The sequence below is a fragment of the Gossypium hirsutum genome, chromosome A10 (genome assembly GCF_007990345.1).
Source record: "Gossypium hirsutum isolate 1008001.06 chromosome A10, Gossypium_hirsutum_v2.1, whole genome shotgun sequence".
Taxonomy (NCBI): Eukaryota; Viridiplantae; Streptophyta; class Magnoliopsida; order Malvales; family Malvaceae; genus Gossypium; species Gossypium hirsutum.
Window position 1 is genome coordinate 12,571,192 of NC_053433.1, and position 14,737 is coordinate 12,585,928.

General features: G+C 32.4%; 1 protein-coding gene across 1 annotated transcript; it reads left to right on the forward strand.

The window, feature by feature from the left end:
* The first annotated feature begins 1,214 nt into the window (after positions 1–1,214).
* Positions 1,215–2,809, forward strand: LOC107897228 (probable 2-oxoglutarate-dependent dioxygenase AOP1). Its single transcript, XM_016822602.2, has 3 exons — positions 1,215–1,867; positions 1,964–2,285; positions 2,366–2,809. Exons 1-3 carry the CDS (start codon positions 1,494–1,496, stop codon positions 2,615–2,617), a joined length of 948 nt encoding a protein of 315 aa, XP_016678091.1. The 5' UTR covers positions 1,215–1,493; the 3' UTR covers positions 2,618–2,809.
* Positions 2,810–14,737: the final 11,928 nt, after the last annotated feature.

A 14,737-nucleotide genomic window follows, 5' to 3' on the forward strand; every position in this document is an offset into this window, starting at 1 on the left:
AATATCTTTTTAAATTAAAAAGATTTCTATTTCATTAAAAATTAATTAATAAATTGTAAAAGTTACTTAAGTTTTTTAAAACAAAATTAAAATATATAAATTTGAAAATAAAATTACAAAAGAGAAATGAGTTTTTAAAAGGTTTTTAGGTTTATTTTATTCTCATATTTTAAATTTTTAAATTTTTTTACATAAAAAAATTACATAAATTTTGAAAAGTTTATGTAACCTTTCAAATTTTATTTATTTAAAAATTTTATATGAAAATATAATAATTTAACATAAAAGTTGTTAATGTGTCGTTAAAATAAGTTGTCCACATTAGCTTTGGTCTCAGGCCTTGTAATATATATATGTTATAAAGGGAGGGATTCATTTACGCTGATGTAAAACTAAAGTTATTTTATATTTTTTGTGTATTTTTATACAATTAATTTTTAACGATCCAACTATTAAATTTATTTATATAATTGTACTTGTTGTACATGTAAAGTCTCGAGCGAATCCGATATCTCTATTATATTGATTTAAAATATTGTATATGTTAATATTTATTGAACAATTGACTTTTTTTTACCTAAAATAAATAGTTAAAAATTATCGGTATATGTCAAATTCAACATACATAACCTATTTGGATGAAATATGATAGTTAAATTACTAAAATATTAATTGTATAAAAAAATGAAAGACAATAAAACAACCCCAAAAATGTTCAAACTAATTTCAAAAAAGCTTAGAAAATGTTAACGAGTTTCAAATTTCATATATATTTTTTAAAATTTATCCTTTTATCTTACAGCAACTATGATATAAATTGAAAATAGGTTAATTATGAAAATCATAGTTAAAAAAATAGCTTAGAGTACAGGAAAAACATGAAATTTTTTTATTTATCTGATTTTTTATATTTTAAAATTTATGGTTTATCTTATTAAAATATGAAAATAGGTTAATTAAATATGAGAATCCTATTTTGTTTTTTGGCATAGGAGGAAAGTGCCATATTAAGGTATTGAATGGCATGTATCATTAAATACGGGATGCTATGTGTTATTTAAATAATTGGTCCACATCAAAAATAAATTTAAAACCTTATAAAATGGGGCAAAACACATAATTTATTGTCAAGGAATTAAAATTTAAAAATGCGGATAAGGACAAACACAACGCAGCCGCGGTGTATAAAGGTTGGGTCAGCTCAAAAACTGTTCACACAACATCCATCCTTCCCTACATTCAGGATGTTATCAGTCAACTCCTGCGCGCCTTGTGAATATATTGATTGCGTATATAATAAAATAATAAATATTATTAAAATTATGGAAATGATGACGGAGACATCAAAGGAATTCTTGAATGTTAAATGACAAACTGTTCATCATTCATAGGCCGGAAAGGATAAAGGCATAGCTGAACGCTGGAGCTGTGTATAAATTCTGCTCAATCGCTGCTTCACATCTCACCATTCACAACACAAAATTAATTCACAAATGGATTCCCAATCTCCTTTGAAGCTTCCAGTCATTGATTTCACTAAGCCGGAGCTAAAACCGGGCACCCCTGAGTGGGATTTGGCCAAAGGCCAAGTCCAACAAGCCCTTCAACACTACGGTTGCTTTGAGGCTTTGTTCGACAAGATCCCTCTGGAGACTAGGGAAGCAGTATTTGGAGCCATGGAAGAGTTATTTGATCTCCCCTTACAAATCAAAAGTCGCAATGTTTCCGAAATACCTTATCATGGGTATATTGGCCAACATCCTAAAATACCATTGTTTGAGAGCATTGGCTTTGATGATGCAGATGTTATCGAAAAAGCCGAAGCCCAGACTCGTACATTTTGGCCTCAAGGAAACCCAAGTTTCAGGTTCATAAAGTCATTGCACTTAAAATAATTTCCCAGTAATTTCTCCTCAATCTCTTTATGAATTTTGGTATATATATGTTTGTCTGTATTGATCAGCAAAACTATACAATCCTTCACAAAGCAATTAACAGAGTTAGATCAAATGATAAGAAGAATGATCTTAGAGAGTTTCCAAGTAGAGAAATATGTGGATGAGCACATGGACTCCACAGGCTACCTTCTCAAGGTAATGAAATATGAAGGGCCAAAAACCAGTGGAACGCAGGTTGGACTAGGTGCTCACACAGATCAGGACGTAGTGACCATTCTGTACCAAAATGAGGTTAACGGATTGGAGGTACAGAGCAGCAGCGGAGAATGGATCGGTGTCAAACCATCCAAAGACTCTTTCATTGTCACCATTGGGGAATCTCTCCATGTAATTATCATTCCATGTTTTTTTTTTGTCATAATTGATGAAGTAAATGAATTAGTTGGGTTGGTTTGTTAATGGTGCAGGCATGGTTAAATGGGCGATTGAAGGCTACTTATCATCGAGTGATGATGAGCGGAGACAAGCCAAGGTATTCGCTTGGATTGTTTACAATCCCAAAAGCAGGTTACATGATAAAGGCACCAGAAGAGCTAGTGGATGAAGCACACCCCTTGCTCTACAACCCCTTTGATTACGCTCAATTCTTGGGCTTCTACTTTTCCAACGAGGGTCGATATCAATCTGGTCTTAAAGCTTATTGTGGTGTCCAACACTAGGATAGTCATATAATAATCAAAATAATAAGTTTTAGGATATCTTTATCGGTGTGTTTCTACATCGGTGCTTGACCAGCTTTAGCGGTACTCAAAAACTGAGGTCTCTATTTTTTTTTAATGGAACCCTATGGGCTTCTTGTGATGGTTGCAAGTTATTTTATTTCTTCAATAATCAATCATATCTTGCTTTAACGGTTAGGTGCTGATTTTATGGTAATCTCACATGCATTCTCTATACTAGAATTGAATCTGAAAAAAGAATCCTTTAAATTTTTTTTTTCAAAGTTAATTATATTTTAAAAGAAAAATAAATAAAAAAATGTGTTGTAAATTCATTGATAAATGGAGATCCGTAACTCCCTCAAATTTATCCTATTGTAACCCCTAAAGAATGAATGTTCATAATCCCTTAATGCTTTGTAACTTATGGTATTTGAAGCCATATAAATTGAGGGCATGTACAAGCTTATTGTATCCTAAGTGAAAGTCAAATCACCATTTCATTGCTTTATCTTTCTTTCTCTCTTAATCTTTGTATTCTTCTTTTAGTTTTATAATACACTATCAGCACACATCTCTACAAGTTCATAATGAAGTTAATGTCATTGCAACTATATATAACTTGCCCGTAAAGCTCCCATTGAACTATATATGGTATACATATTTTCATCATTGTTTTAATTTGTTCATCTTATTTCTATAAAAAGAGAATTATTCAAAGCATACAAATTAATTTTATATACATATTTTAATGATAATGTTATGAATATTTTATTATTAAATGGATGTCCATTAAGATCAATATAAGTTTTAATATACTTTAAATTCTAATAGTCATTAGAAGTAGAGTTCTATTTCATTTATACTTCTTATGTCTATAAATATAGATTTTGGAGAATCATTGTAGATTATTTCTGTAACACCTCTAACCCGTGTCCGTTGTCGGATTAGGATTACGAGTCATTAACGAACAAAAATACATTTACGAACAATCACACTCATATATATATATAAGTCATATCCATATATATAAATTAAAAAATATATATAAATTCAATTAAATAATAATCATGATTTCATTAAACATAATATAATGTACAAATCAGATTAAAAGCAACTCAATAATATTCGAATACCTAGAAGAAATCAAACCATTTATATCTTATTTTACTCTAGCACATCTTTAACACTTTAAAATGTTTACATAGTACTTTATTCAATAGCAAAAACATACAATATTATCAACTTTATTGAATGGTCTTATAAATAAGTCATATAGTTAACTGTAATTTAATAATGAACCTCCATCCAAAATACATCAAACAACTATGTTTATTCACTTAAACCAAATCCGTATATTCAACATCAATTTTATATACTTACACCATTTTTGTATACGAATAACAATTTCTGCATATTATTACATAATTTAACAAGAAATTATTCATGCAACTTAATACATTATAACATGACTAATCATGTAATTAGGGTTTTAGTTACATAATACGAATTTGCCTTAGTTTCAAAGCCACATTTAACAAATAAATTCATACCACATAATTGATTAAAACAATCATGGAATATTTTTCCTAACTCAATACCTAGCATAGCCGAATCACAAATTGTAATATATTCAAAACATAAATCTTGCATACCATGTTATAAACATATCAAAACATATTTATATCAAGTTCAGATATAGCTAAACAACTTTAGATGCCAATTCACTTATAACACATTAACTAATTACAACAAACTAATGCACGTATATACTTTTACCTATGCATATCATAGCCAAACCAGCCACACATTCAACCAAATTCTTTAACCATTCTAAAACATATAACACCATTCATCCATAGCACATCACACTATAACCAAGAATGAATTCAAACACAACCAAGCATAACCGAATTTAACATATAAATTAAGCCATTTTTCATGGCCTATATACATAACCCAAGGTTCATTATTTCAAAATGTAATCTAGCCTATACATGCCATAATTCAAGTTCAACCTTTTAAGTACCGAAACAGTAGATAGTGTGATGAACTTTGCTGACGATCCCCGAGCTTGTAACGTGAATCCAAAATCTATAAAACAAGGTAAACATGTACACACAGAGTAAGCTAACTTAGCTTAGTAAGTCATAAGCAAATAAATAGCACAATGATATAAATATCTCATTTTAAACTAAACTAAATTGTATTAAAGATAAATGCTTAACCTTAAATTACTAATACATAATTAATACATTTTCATACACATTCCATAGCAAAAATTAACCAAATGACATTCAACTTTCAAAGCTATGAAGTCATTATTTAATCATTTATACATATACTCATGAAAATAAGCTCGAAAATCATAATAAAACATTATGAACATGTACCTCTTATTTGGCCAAATATGCATGGTCATAATTACACACATATATATATATATCAAAGGCCGAATATTCATACTAAATTCACATGAAATCCACATTTGCATTATACATAATTTGTAACATGTTTCAAGTCACATACTTACCATATTTCAAGTAGACAACAAGCTAACCCATACTTGTCCATTTAGCTCATTTTATACATTCGATCACAACTTAGCTTTACCCGATGAACCATTCGGAATTGGATAGGACACTAGGATAATCACACATATCGTACAATGCCAATGTCCCAGACGTGGTCTTACATGTAATAACATATCGATGCCACTGTCCCTGCAGGGTCTTACTCGCACACATATATCGGGATCACATATTGATGCCATGGTCTTACTCGCACACATATATTGGAATCCTATGTTATGACATATGTATCCTAACTATTCTTAAGGTTCATACGGGGCTTTCGAACGTCATAACTCGGTCGACACGAATTCAGAAATATAGTAACCAAGCTTTTTCATGTTCGGCCATAACATATATAATTTCATAAATTTAATTTCAGCATGTATATTTAGCATTTAATTAAGATTAAGTACGTCTATTTGCTTATAAACTTACCTCGGACGATACAAAACGGAACAGGGCAGCTAGTCGACAACTTTCATTTTCCCCCAATCCAAATCTGATTTCTGTGGTTCTTGATCAAACATATTCAAATTAAGATCATTCAAACATATTTTTATTCAATTAAGTCCAAAAACACATAAATGGGCAAATTACCATTTTATCCTAATATTAACACTTTTTACAATTTACTCCCTATTACACTAAACACAAAATATGCAAAATTTCCCTATACCCATGTTGGGCCGAATTTTACCCATGCTTATACAAGTCCATATATTTCATTTATTTCACATTTTATTCCCTCAGATTATTATTTTTTCAATTTAGTCCTAATTACTCAAAATCATCAAAAACTCCAATACAAAACATGTTAATCTAAAACATATCTTTCATTTTTTATAATCAAACAACAAAAATCACAAACTCTCATCAAGACATAACTCAAAATATTCATCAAAATAAAAAATTCAAGCACGGGTTTTGTAGTACTTGAAGCAACGATCTCAAAAACGTAGAAATTATCAAAAACCGAACTGAACTCTTACCTTGATTGAGCTTGAATGAAGTCGAACCCTAGTTCTTTTTCTTTTTCTTTCTTATTTATGTTTTCTGTGGATAATAATATAAGAACATGGCTTTATTTATTTTTATGTTATAAGATATAAAATAACTTAACATTTATTTTACCTTTTTAACCTTAGTTAAAAACATTATACTTTCACTTATAAATGTCCATTGTCGTCCACCCATTTTAATAATGGCCTAGTTACTTCATAAAGGCTTCCATTTAAAAATTCAATAGCATATTGGCCCTTTATACATTAAACTACCAAATTTTTAATTTACGCAATTTAGTCCATTTTATTTAATCGGACACTCAAACAATAAAATTAATTCACGAAAATTTCACACATGCTAATTCACATACAATAAACACAGAAAATAATTTTAAAATATTTTTCTGACTCAGATTCATGGTCCCGAAACCACCGTTCCGAGTAGGGTCTAAATCGGGTTGTTACAACTCTCCCCCCTTAAGGATTTTCGTCCTCGAAAATCTTACCGGTGAATAGGTTCGGATAACGTTCTCTCGTTGCATCCTCTGGCTCCCACGTTGCTTTCTCAACTCCGTGTTTATGCCACAGTACTTTAACTAACGGAATTTTTTTTATTTCGCAACTCTTTAATCTCAAGAGCCAAAATACGAATCGGTTCTTCCTCGTACGTTATATCGGGCTTAATCTCAACCTCAGCTAGACTAATCACATGTGAGTGATCAGATCGATATCTACGAAGCATCGAAACATGAAATAAATTATGGATCTTTTCTAGTTTAGGTGGCAATGACAGTCTATAAGCAACTGGCCCGATACGCTCTATAATCACATACGACCCAATAAATCTCAAACTCAATTTGCCTTTACGACCGAATGAGTATTTTCTTCCATGGTGAAATCTTTAAGAAGACTTTATCTCCGATCTGAAACTTTATATCTTTACGTTTCAAGTCCGCATATGATTTTTGACAATCTGAAGCTGCTTTCAGACTTTCATGGATCACTTTTACTTTCTATTCAGTTTCTCTGATCAAATCGACCCTGTGTATCTTACTTTCACTGAGCTCAGTCTAATACAATGGTGTATGACATTTACGACCGTACAAAGCCTTGTAAGGTGTCATTTTGATACTCGATTGAAAACTTTTATTATACACAAATTCAATCAGAGGTAGGTATCGTTCCCACGTACCTTCAAACTCGAGAATGTAACATCTCAACATATCCTCAAGTATCTGAATGATTCGTTCAGACTGACCATCTGTTTGCGGATGGAAAGTAGTGCTGAAATGCAATTTCTTACCTAATGCATCTTGCAGTTTCTTCTAAAACCACAATGTAAACCTCGGATCTCTATCCGAAACAATAGATATAGGTACCCCGTGTAATCTCACAATCTGAGAAACATACAATTCAGCTAGCTTATGAAGTGAGTAGTCTATACGTATCGGAACAAAATGAGCTAATTTAGTCAATCTATCAACAATAACCCAAATTACATCTTTCTTGCTTGGTGTTAACGGTAAACTGGATACAAAATCCATAGTAACTCTGTCTCATTTCTACTCCAGTATCATAATCGGCTGAAGCAATCCAGAAGGTACCTGATGTTTAGCTTTTACTTGTTGACAGATTAAGCATTTTGAAACAAAGTCAGAAATGTCTCGTTTCATACCGTGCCACCAATAAAGCTGTTTCAAATTATTATACATCTTCGTACTACATGGGTGAACAGATAACCGACTGCTGTGAGCTTCATTCAAAATCATCTAAATCAACTCTGAATTCTTCGGGACACATATTCAGTTTTTGAATCTCAAACAGTCATCAGCATCAACTCGAAACTCTAAATCTGCATTTGAATAACATTGAGCTCGTTTTGCTTTCAACTCATTATCAACCTTCTGGGCATCACAAATTTGTTGAACAAATAATGGTCTTGCTTTCAATTCAGCTATTATTGAACCATCATCAGATAGCCATATGCGCATTCATTACACGCAAAGCAAACAGTGATTTTCAGCTTAAAGCATCAGCAACAACATTAGCCTTTTCCCGGGTGATAGTCAATTACAAGCTCGTAGTCTTTTAGCAATTCTAACCATCGGTGTTGTTTCAAATTAAGATCTTTTGAGTCATCAAGTATTTCAGGCTTTTATGATTAGAATAAACATGACATTTCTCACCGAACAAATAGTGGCGCCAAATTTTCAATGCAAACACGATAGCTGCCAATTCTAGGTTGTGTGTCGGATAGTTCTTTTCATATGGTTTTAACTGTCTTGAGGCATAAGCTATAACTCTACCTTCCTGCATCAAAACATAGCCCAAACCATTTAAAGATGCATCACTATAGATAACAAATTCTTTACTCGATTCTAGCTGAACTAGCACTGGAGCTTCGGTCAAAAGGGCTTTCAACTGATCAAAGCTTTTCTAGCACTTTTCTGACCACTTAAACTTAACATCTTTCTGTAATAGCTTTGTTATCGGGGCTGCAATCATAGAGAAGCCTTTCACGAACCGTCTATAATAACCAGCAAGTCCCAAAAAGCTTCAAACTTTAGAAACATTCTTAGGAGGTTTCCAATCGAGTATAGCTGAAATTTTACTCAGATCAACCTGAATACCCGATCCTGATACAACATGGCCTAAAAAATTGACTTCGCTTAACCAGAACTCACATTTACTGAACTTCACATACAACTGTTTATCTCGCAAAGTCTGTAACACAAGTCTCAGATGTTCGGCATGTTTGGTTTCATCACGAGAGTAGATCAAAATGTCATCTATGAACACAACCACAAACCAATCCAAGTACTGTCTGAAGATCTGATTCATCAAATCCATAAAAATAGTAGGTGCATTAGTAAGTCTAAAAGGCATAACCAAAAACTCATGTGTCTGTACCTCGTTCAAAAAGCAGTCTTTGGCACATCAGAGTTTTTAACTCGCAATTGATAATAGCCTGATCTTAAATCTATCTTCAAAAAATGTTGTAGCCTCTTTCAGTTGATCAAACAGATTATCAATCCATGGCAACGGATTCTTATTCTTTATAGTCACCTTATTGAGCTGTCTATAATCAATGCACATTCTCATAGTTCCATATTTCTTTTTCACAAACAGTACTGGTGTACCCCAATGAGAGAAACTCAGCTGCGCGAAACCTCTATCTGTCAACTCTTGCAACTGAGCTTTCAATTCTTTTAATTCTGTAGGTGTCATTCTGTACGGAGCTATGGATATCGGGGTCGTCCCAGGCATTAACTCAATACCAAACTCTACCTCCTGAATTGGTGGCAAACTCAGTACTTCTTCAAGAAACACATCCGGATACTCGCACACAACAAGTACTGATTCAATGTTTCTTTCGGCCACTTTACTGTCAAGCACATATGCAAAGTAAGCTTCACAGCCTTTTCTCACATATTTCTGAGCTAACATAAAAGAAATCACTGCTAGTAACCCATTCAGATTATTAGATTCAATCCGAATAATCTCATCATTCTGGCACCGTAAATCAATAGTCTTTCTTTTACAGTTTACAACAGTATCATGCAAAGTTAACCAATCCATACCCAAAATTATGTCGAACTCATCAAATGGCAACAACATCAAATCAGCCGAAAACACAAATCTTGAACTATTAAAGGAGAATTCTTACACACTTTGTCAACCATAACACACCGACCTAAGGGGTTTGACACTCTAATCACAAACTCAGTAGACTCAACAGGTAAAGTCTTACTGAATACTAATGCCTCACACACATAAGAATGAGTAGAACCAGGATCAATCAATGCAATTACATTTGTATCATAAAGAGTGAATGTACCAGTAATGACATCTGGGGATGAAGCCTCCTCTCGTGAGCAAATAGCATAGGCTCTGGCAGGTGCACGAGCCTTAGATCTGGCTGCTGCATCTTTAGTCACTCTCTGACTGCCACTCGTATTACCCGTATTTCTGGGTGGCCTACATGGAGCTACAGTATTACCCGATCTCGTATTCTATACTGGATTTTCTTCAGCTAATACTGGGCAATCATGAATATAATGATCCATCGATCCACATTTAAAACAGGCCCGATCATGCAATCTGCAACTACCAGGATGTCGTTTGCCACAATGTTTACACTCGAGTTGATTTGATCTGACATTACCCACACTAGCTACTGAGGTAGCTCTTGAGCTCAGAGGTGGTCTACTCTGATCTTGTCGAGAATAACCCGAAGTAGATTTTGAATGGCTGAAATCATCTCTGAACTTCTTTGGTACCGATTAGAATGACTTACCAAATGTTATTTTACGTGCATCTCTAGCTTCAAAGTCATCTTTCCTTTTCTCTTTCCTGAGCTCTTCAGCTTTGCAGGCTTGCTCAACCAGTACTACGAACTCTTTTATCTCAAGTATGCCAACTAACAGTTTAATGTCTTCGTTCAGCCCATCTTCAAATCTTTTAGACATTATGGCTTCGTAGAAACACACTCTCGATCATACCAACTGAGTCTCTCAAATTTCCGCTCATACTCTGTCACAGTCATACGACCCTGTTTCAACTCCAGAAATTTCTTACGCTTCTGGTCGATAAATCTCTGGTTGAAATATTTCTTATGAAATTCAGTCTGAAAGAACTCCCAGGTCACCCGCACTTTCAGAACCACTGATACTAAGGTATTCCACTAGTGATATGTTGTGTCTTGAAACAAAGATATAGCACATTTCAAATATTCATCCGAAGTACAACATAGCTCATCAAACACACGGATAGTATTATCAAGCCAGAACTCAGCCCGTTTAGCATCATCATCAGTAGCTTTAAACTCTTCAGCCCCGTATTTTTTAATTTTATCAACAGGTGGCTTATACAATCTCAACGGATCACTTACTTGACGTACAGCAAGAATCGAAGATGGATTAGTCGGGGGTGGAGGTTGTTGTGCAGCCAAGTTAGTCCGGATATACTGAGTAAACCAGTCATTCATCATTTGGTAAAAGGCTTGCCTAGACTCTCCTTCCTAGTTACTCGACATCGGTCGAGAATCAACCGAAGATGTTCCTTGCGAGGGAGCAGGCACTACACTCTCGACATCATCGGCTACAGCTCTGTCGGGATCCATTTACTATATGAAAACACATTTTCAATTGTTAGAAGTCATTATACTATCACAGTATATAATATGGCATGTATAGCTAAACTCACACCGTTATATTAGTCCTAGAATGAACTAAACCGTAGCTCTGATACCAATAAAATGTAACACCCCTAACCAATGTCCGTCGCCAAATTAGGGTTACGAGGCATTAACGAACAAAAACAAATTTATGAACAATCACACTCATCTATAAGCATATCCATATACATAAATTTAAAAAAAAACATAAATTCAATTAAATAATAATCATGATTTCATTAAACATAATATAATGTACAAATCAGATTAAAACCAACTTAATAATATTCGAATACCTAGAAGAAATCAAACCATTTATATCTTATTTTACTCTAGCATATCTTTAACACTTTAAAATGTTTACATAATACTTTATTCAATAGCGAAAACATACAGTATTATCAAATTTATTGAATGGTCTTATAAATAAGTCATATAGTTAACTGTAATTTAATAATGAACCTCCATCCAAAATACATCAAACAACTATGTTTATTCACTTAAACCAAATCCGTATATTCAACATCAATTTTATATACTTACACCATTTTCGTATACAAATAACAACTTCTGCACATACTCTTAATAAAATCAATCAAAAACTTATTACATAATTTAACTAGAAATTATTCAAGCAACTTAATACATTATAACATGAATAATCATGTAATTAGGGTTTTAGTTACATAATATGAATTTGCCCTAGTTTCAAAGCCACATTTAACAAATAAATTCATACCAAATAATTGATTAAAACAATCATGGAACATTTTTCCTAACTCAATACCTTGCATAGCCGAATCACAAATTGTAATATATTCAAAACATAAATCTTGCATACCATGTTATAAACATATCAAAACATATTTATATCAAGTTTGGATATAGCTAAACAACTTTAGATGCCAATTCACTTATAACACATTAACTAACTACATCAACCTAATGCACGTATATACTTTTATCTATGCATATCATAGCCGAACTAGCCACATATTCAACCAAATTCTTTAACCATTTCTAAAACATATAACACCATTCATCCATAGCATATCACACTATAACCAAGAATGAATTCAAACACAACCAAGCATAACCGAATTTAACATATAAATTAAACCATTTTCGCATGGCCTATATACATAACCCAAGGTTCATTATTTCAAAATGTAATCCAGCCTATACATGCCATAATTCAAGTTTAACCTTTTAAGTATCGAAACAGTAGATAGTGTGATGAAATTTGCTGACGATCCTTGAGCTTGTAACATGAATCCAAAATCTATAAAACAAGGTAAACATGTGCAGCAGAGTAAGCTAACTTAGCTTAGTAAGTCATAAGCAAATAAATAGCACAATGATATAAATATCTCATTTTAAACTAGACCAAATTGTATTAACGATACATGCTTAACCTTAAATTACTAATACATAATTAATACATTTTCATAAACATTCTATATCTTGGCCGAATACTCACATAAGCAAAAATTAACCAAATGTCATTTAACTTTCAAAGCTATGAAGTCGTTATTTAATCATTTATACATATACTCATGAAAATAAGCTCGAAAATCATAATAAAACATTATGAACATGTACTTCTTATTTGGCCGAATATGCATGTCATAATTACATATATATATGTATCAAAGGCCAAATATTCATACTAAATTCACATGAAATCCACATTTGCATTATACATAATTTGTAACATGTTTCAAGTCACATACTTACCATATTTCAAGTAGACAACAAGCTAACCCATACCCGTCCATTTAGCTCATTTTATACATTATATCACAAGTTAGCTTTACCGGATGAACCATTTGGAATTGGATAGGACACTCGGATAATCACACATATTGTACAATGTCAACGTCCCAGACGTGGTCTTACATGTAATCACATATCGATGCTACTATCCCTAACAAGGTCTTACTCGCACACATATATCGAGATCACATATTGATGCCATGGTCTTACTCGCACACATATATCAGAATCCTATGTCATGACATATGTATCCTAACTGTTCCTAAGGTTTATACGGGGCTTTCGGACGTCGTAACTCGGTCGAAACGAATTCGAAAATATAGTAACCAAGCTTTTTCATGTTCGGCCATAACATATATAATTTCATAAATTTCATTTCAGCATGTATATTTAGTATTTAATTAAGATTAAGTACGTCTATTTGCTTATAAACTTACCTCGGACGACACAAAACGGAACAGGGCAGCTAGTCGACAACTTTCGTTTTCCCTCGATCCAGATCCGATTTCTTTAGTTCTTGATCTAAACATATTCAAACTAAGCTCATTCAAACATATTTTCATTCATTTAAGTCCAAAAACACATAAATGGGAAAATTATCATTTTACCCCTAACATTTACACTTTTTACAATTTAGTCCCTATTACACTAAACACAAAATATGCAAAATTTCCCTATACCCATGTTGGACTGAATTTTACCCATGCTTATACAAGTCCATATATATCATTTATTCCACATTTTAGTCCCTCAAATTATTATTTTTGCAATTTAGTCCTTGTTACTCAAAATCATCAAAAACTTCAATACAAAACATGTTAATATAAACATATCTTTCATTTTTCATCATCAAACAACAAAAATCACAAACTCTCATCAATGGCATAACTCAAAATATTCATCAAAATCAAAAATTCAAGCACGGGTTTTGTAGTACTCGAAGCAACGATCTCAAAAACGTAGAAATTATCAAAAATCGAACTGAACTCTTACCTTGATTGAGCTTGAATGAAGCCGAACCCTAGTTATTTTTCTTTTTCTTTCTTATTTATTTTTTCGGTGGATGATAATATAAGAACATGGCTTTGTTTATTTTTATGTTGTAAGATATATAATAACTTAACATTTATTTTACCTTTTTAACCTTAGTTAATAACATTATACTTTCACTTATAAATGTCCATTACCGTCCACCCATTTTAATAATGGCCTAGTTACTTCATAAAGGCTTCCATTTAAAAAGCCAATAGCATTTTGGCCCTTTATACATTAAAATACCAAATTTTTTATTTAAGCGATTTAGTCCTTTTTATTTAATCGGACACTCAAACAATAAAATTAAATCACAAAAATTTCATACATGCTAATTCACACACAATAAACACAGAAAATAATTTTAAAATATTTTTCTAACTCGGATTTGTGGTCCCGAAACTACCGTTCCGAGTAGGGTCTAAATCGGGCTGTTACAATTTCTATTGATCAATAAAATACATCTCTCTTTTACTCTATCGTTTTCTTTTTTCTTTGTTATTTACTCTCTATCTTTTTATTTTATAACATATTATCAGCATGATGATTCTCTATTTTCTTT

What these genes read in the sequence shown, in the direction of transcription:
- LOC107897228 (XM_016822602.2), top strand. Translation starts at nt 1,494, where the DNA reads ATGGATTCCCAATCTCCTTTGAAGCTTCCAGTCATTGATTTCACTAAG. An exon ending in CAAGGAAACCCAAGTTTCAG is followed by an intron (nt 1,868 to 1,963) that starts GTTCATAAAGTC and finishes TGTATTGATCAG; the next exon opens with CAAAACTATACAATCCTTCA. An exon ending in CCATTGGGGAATCTCTCCAT is followed by an intron (nt 2,286 to 2,365) that starts GTAATTATCATT and finishes TTAATGGTGCAG; the next exon opens with GCATGGTTAAATGGGCGATT.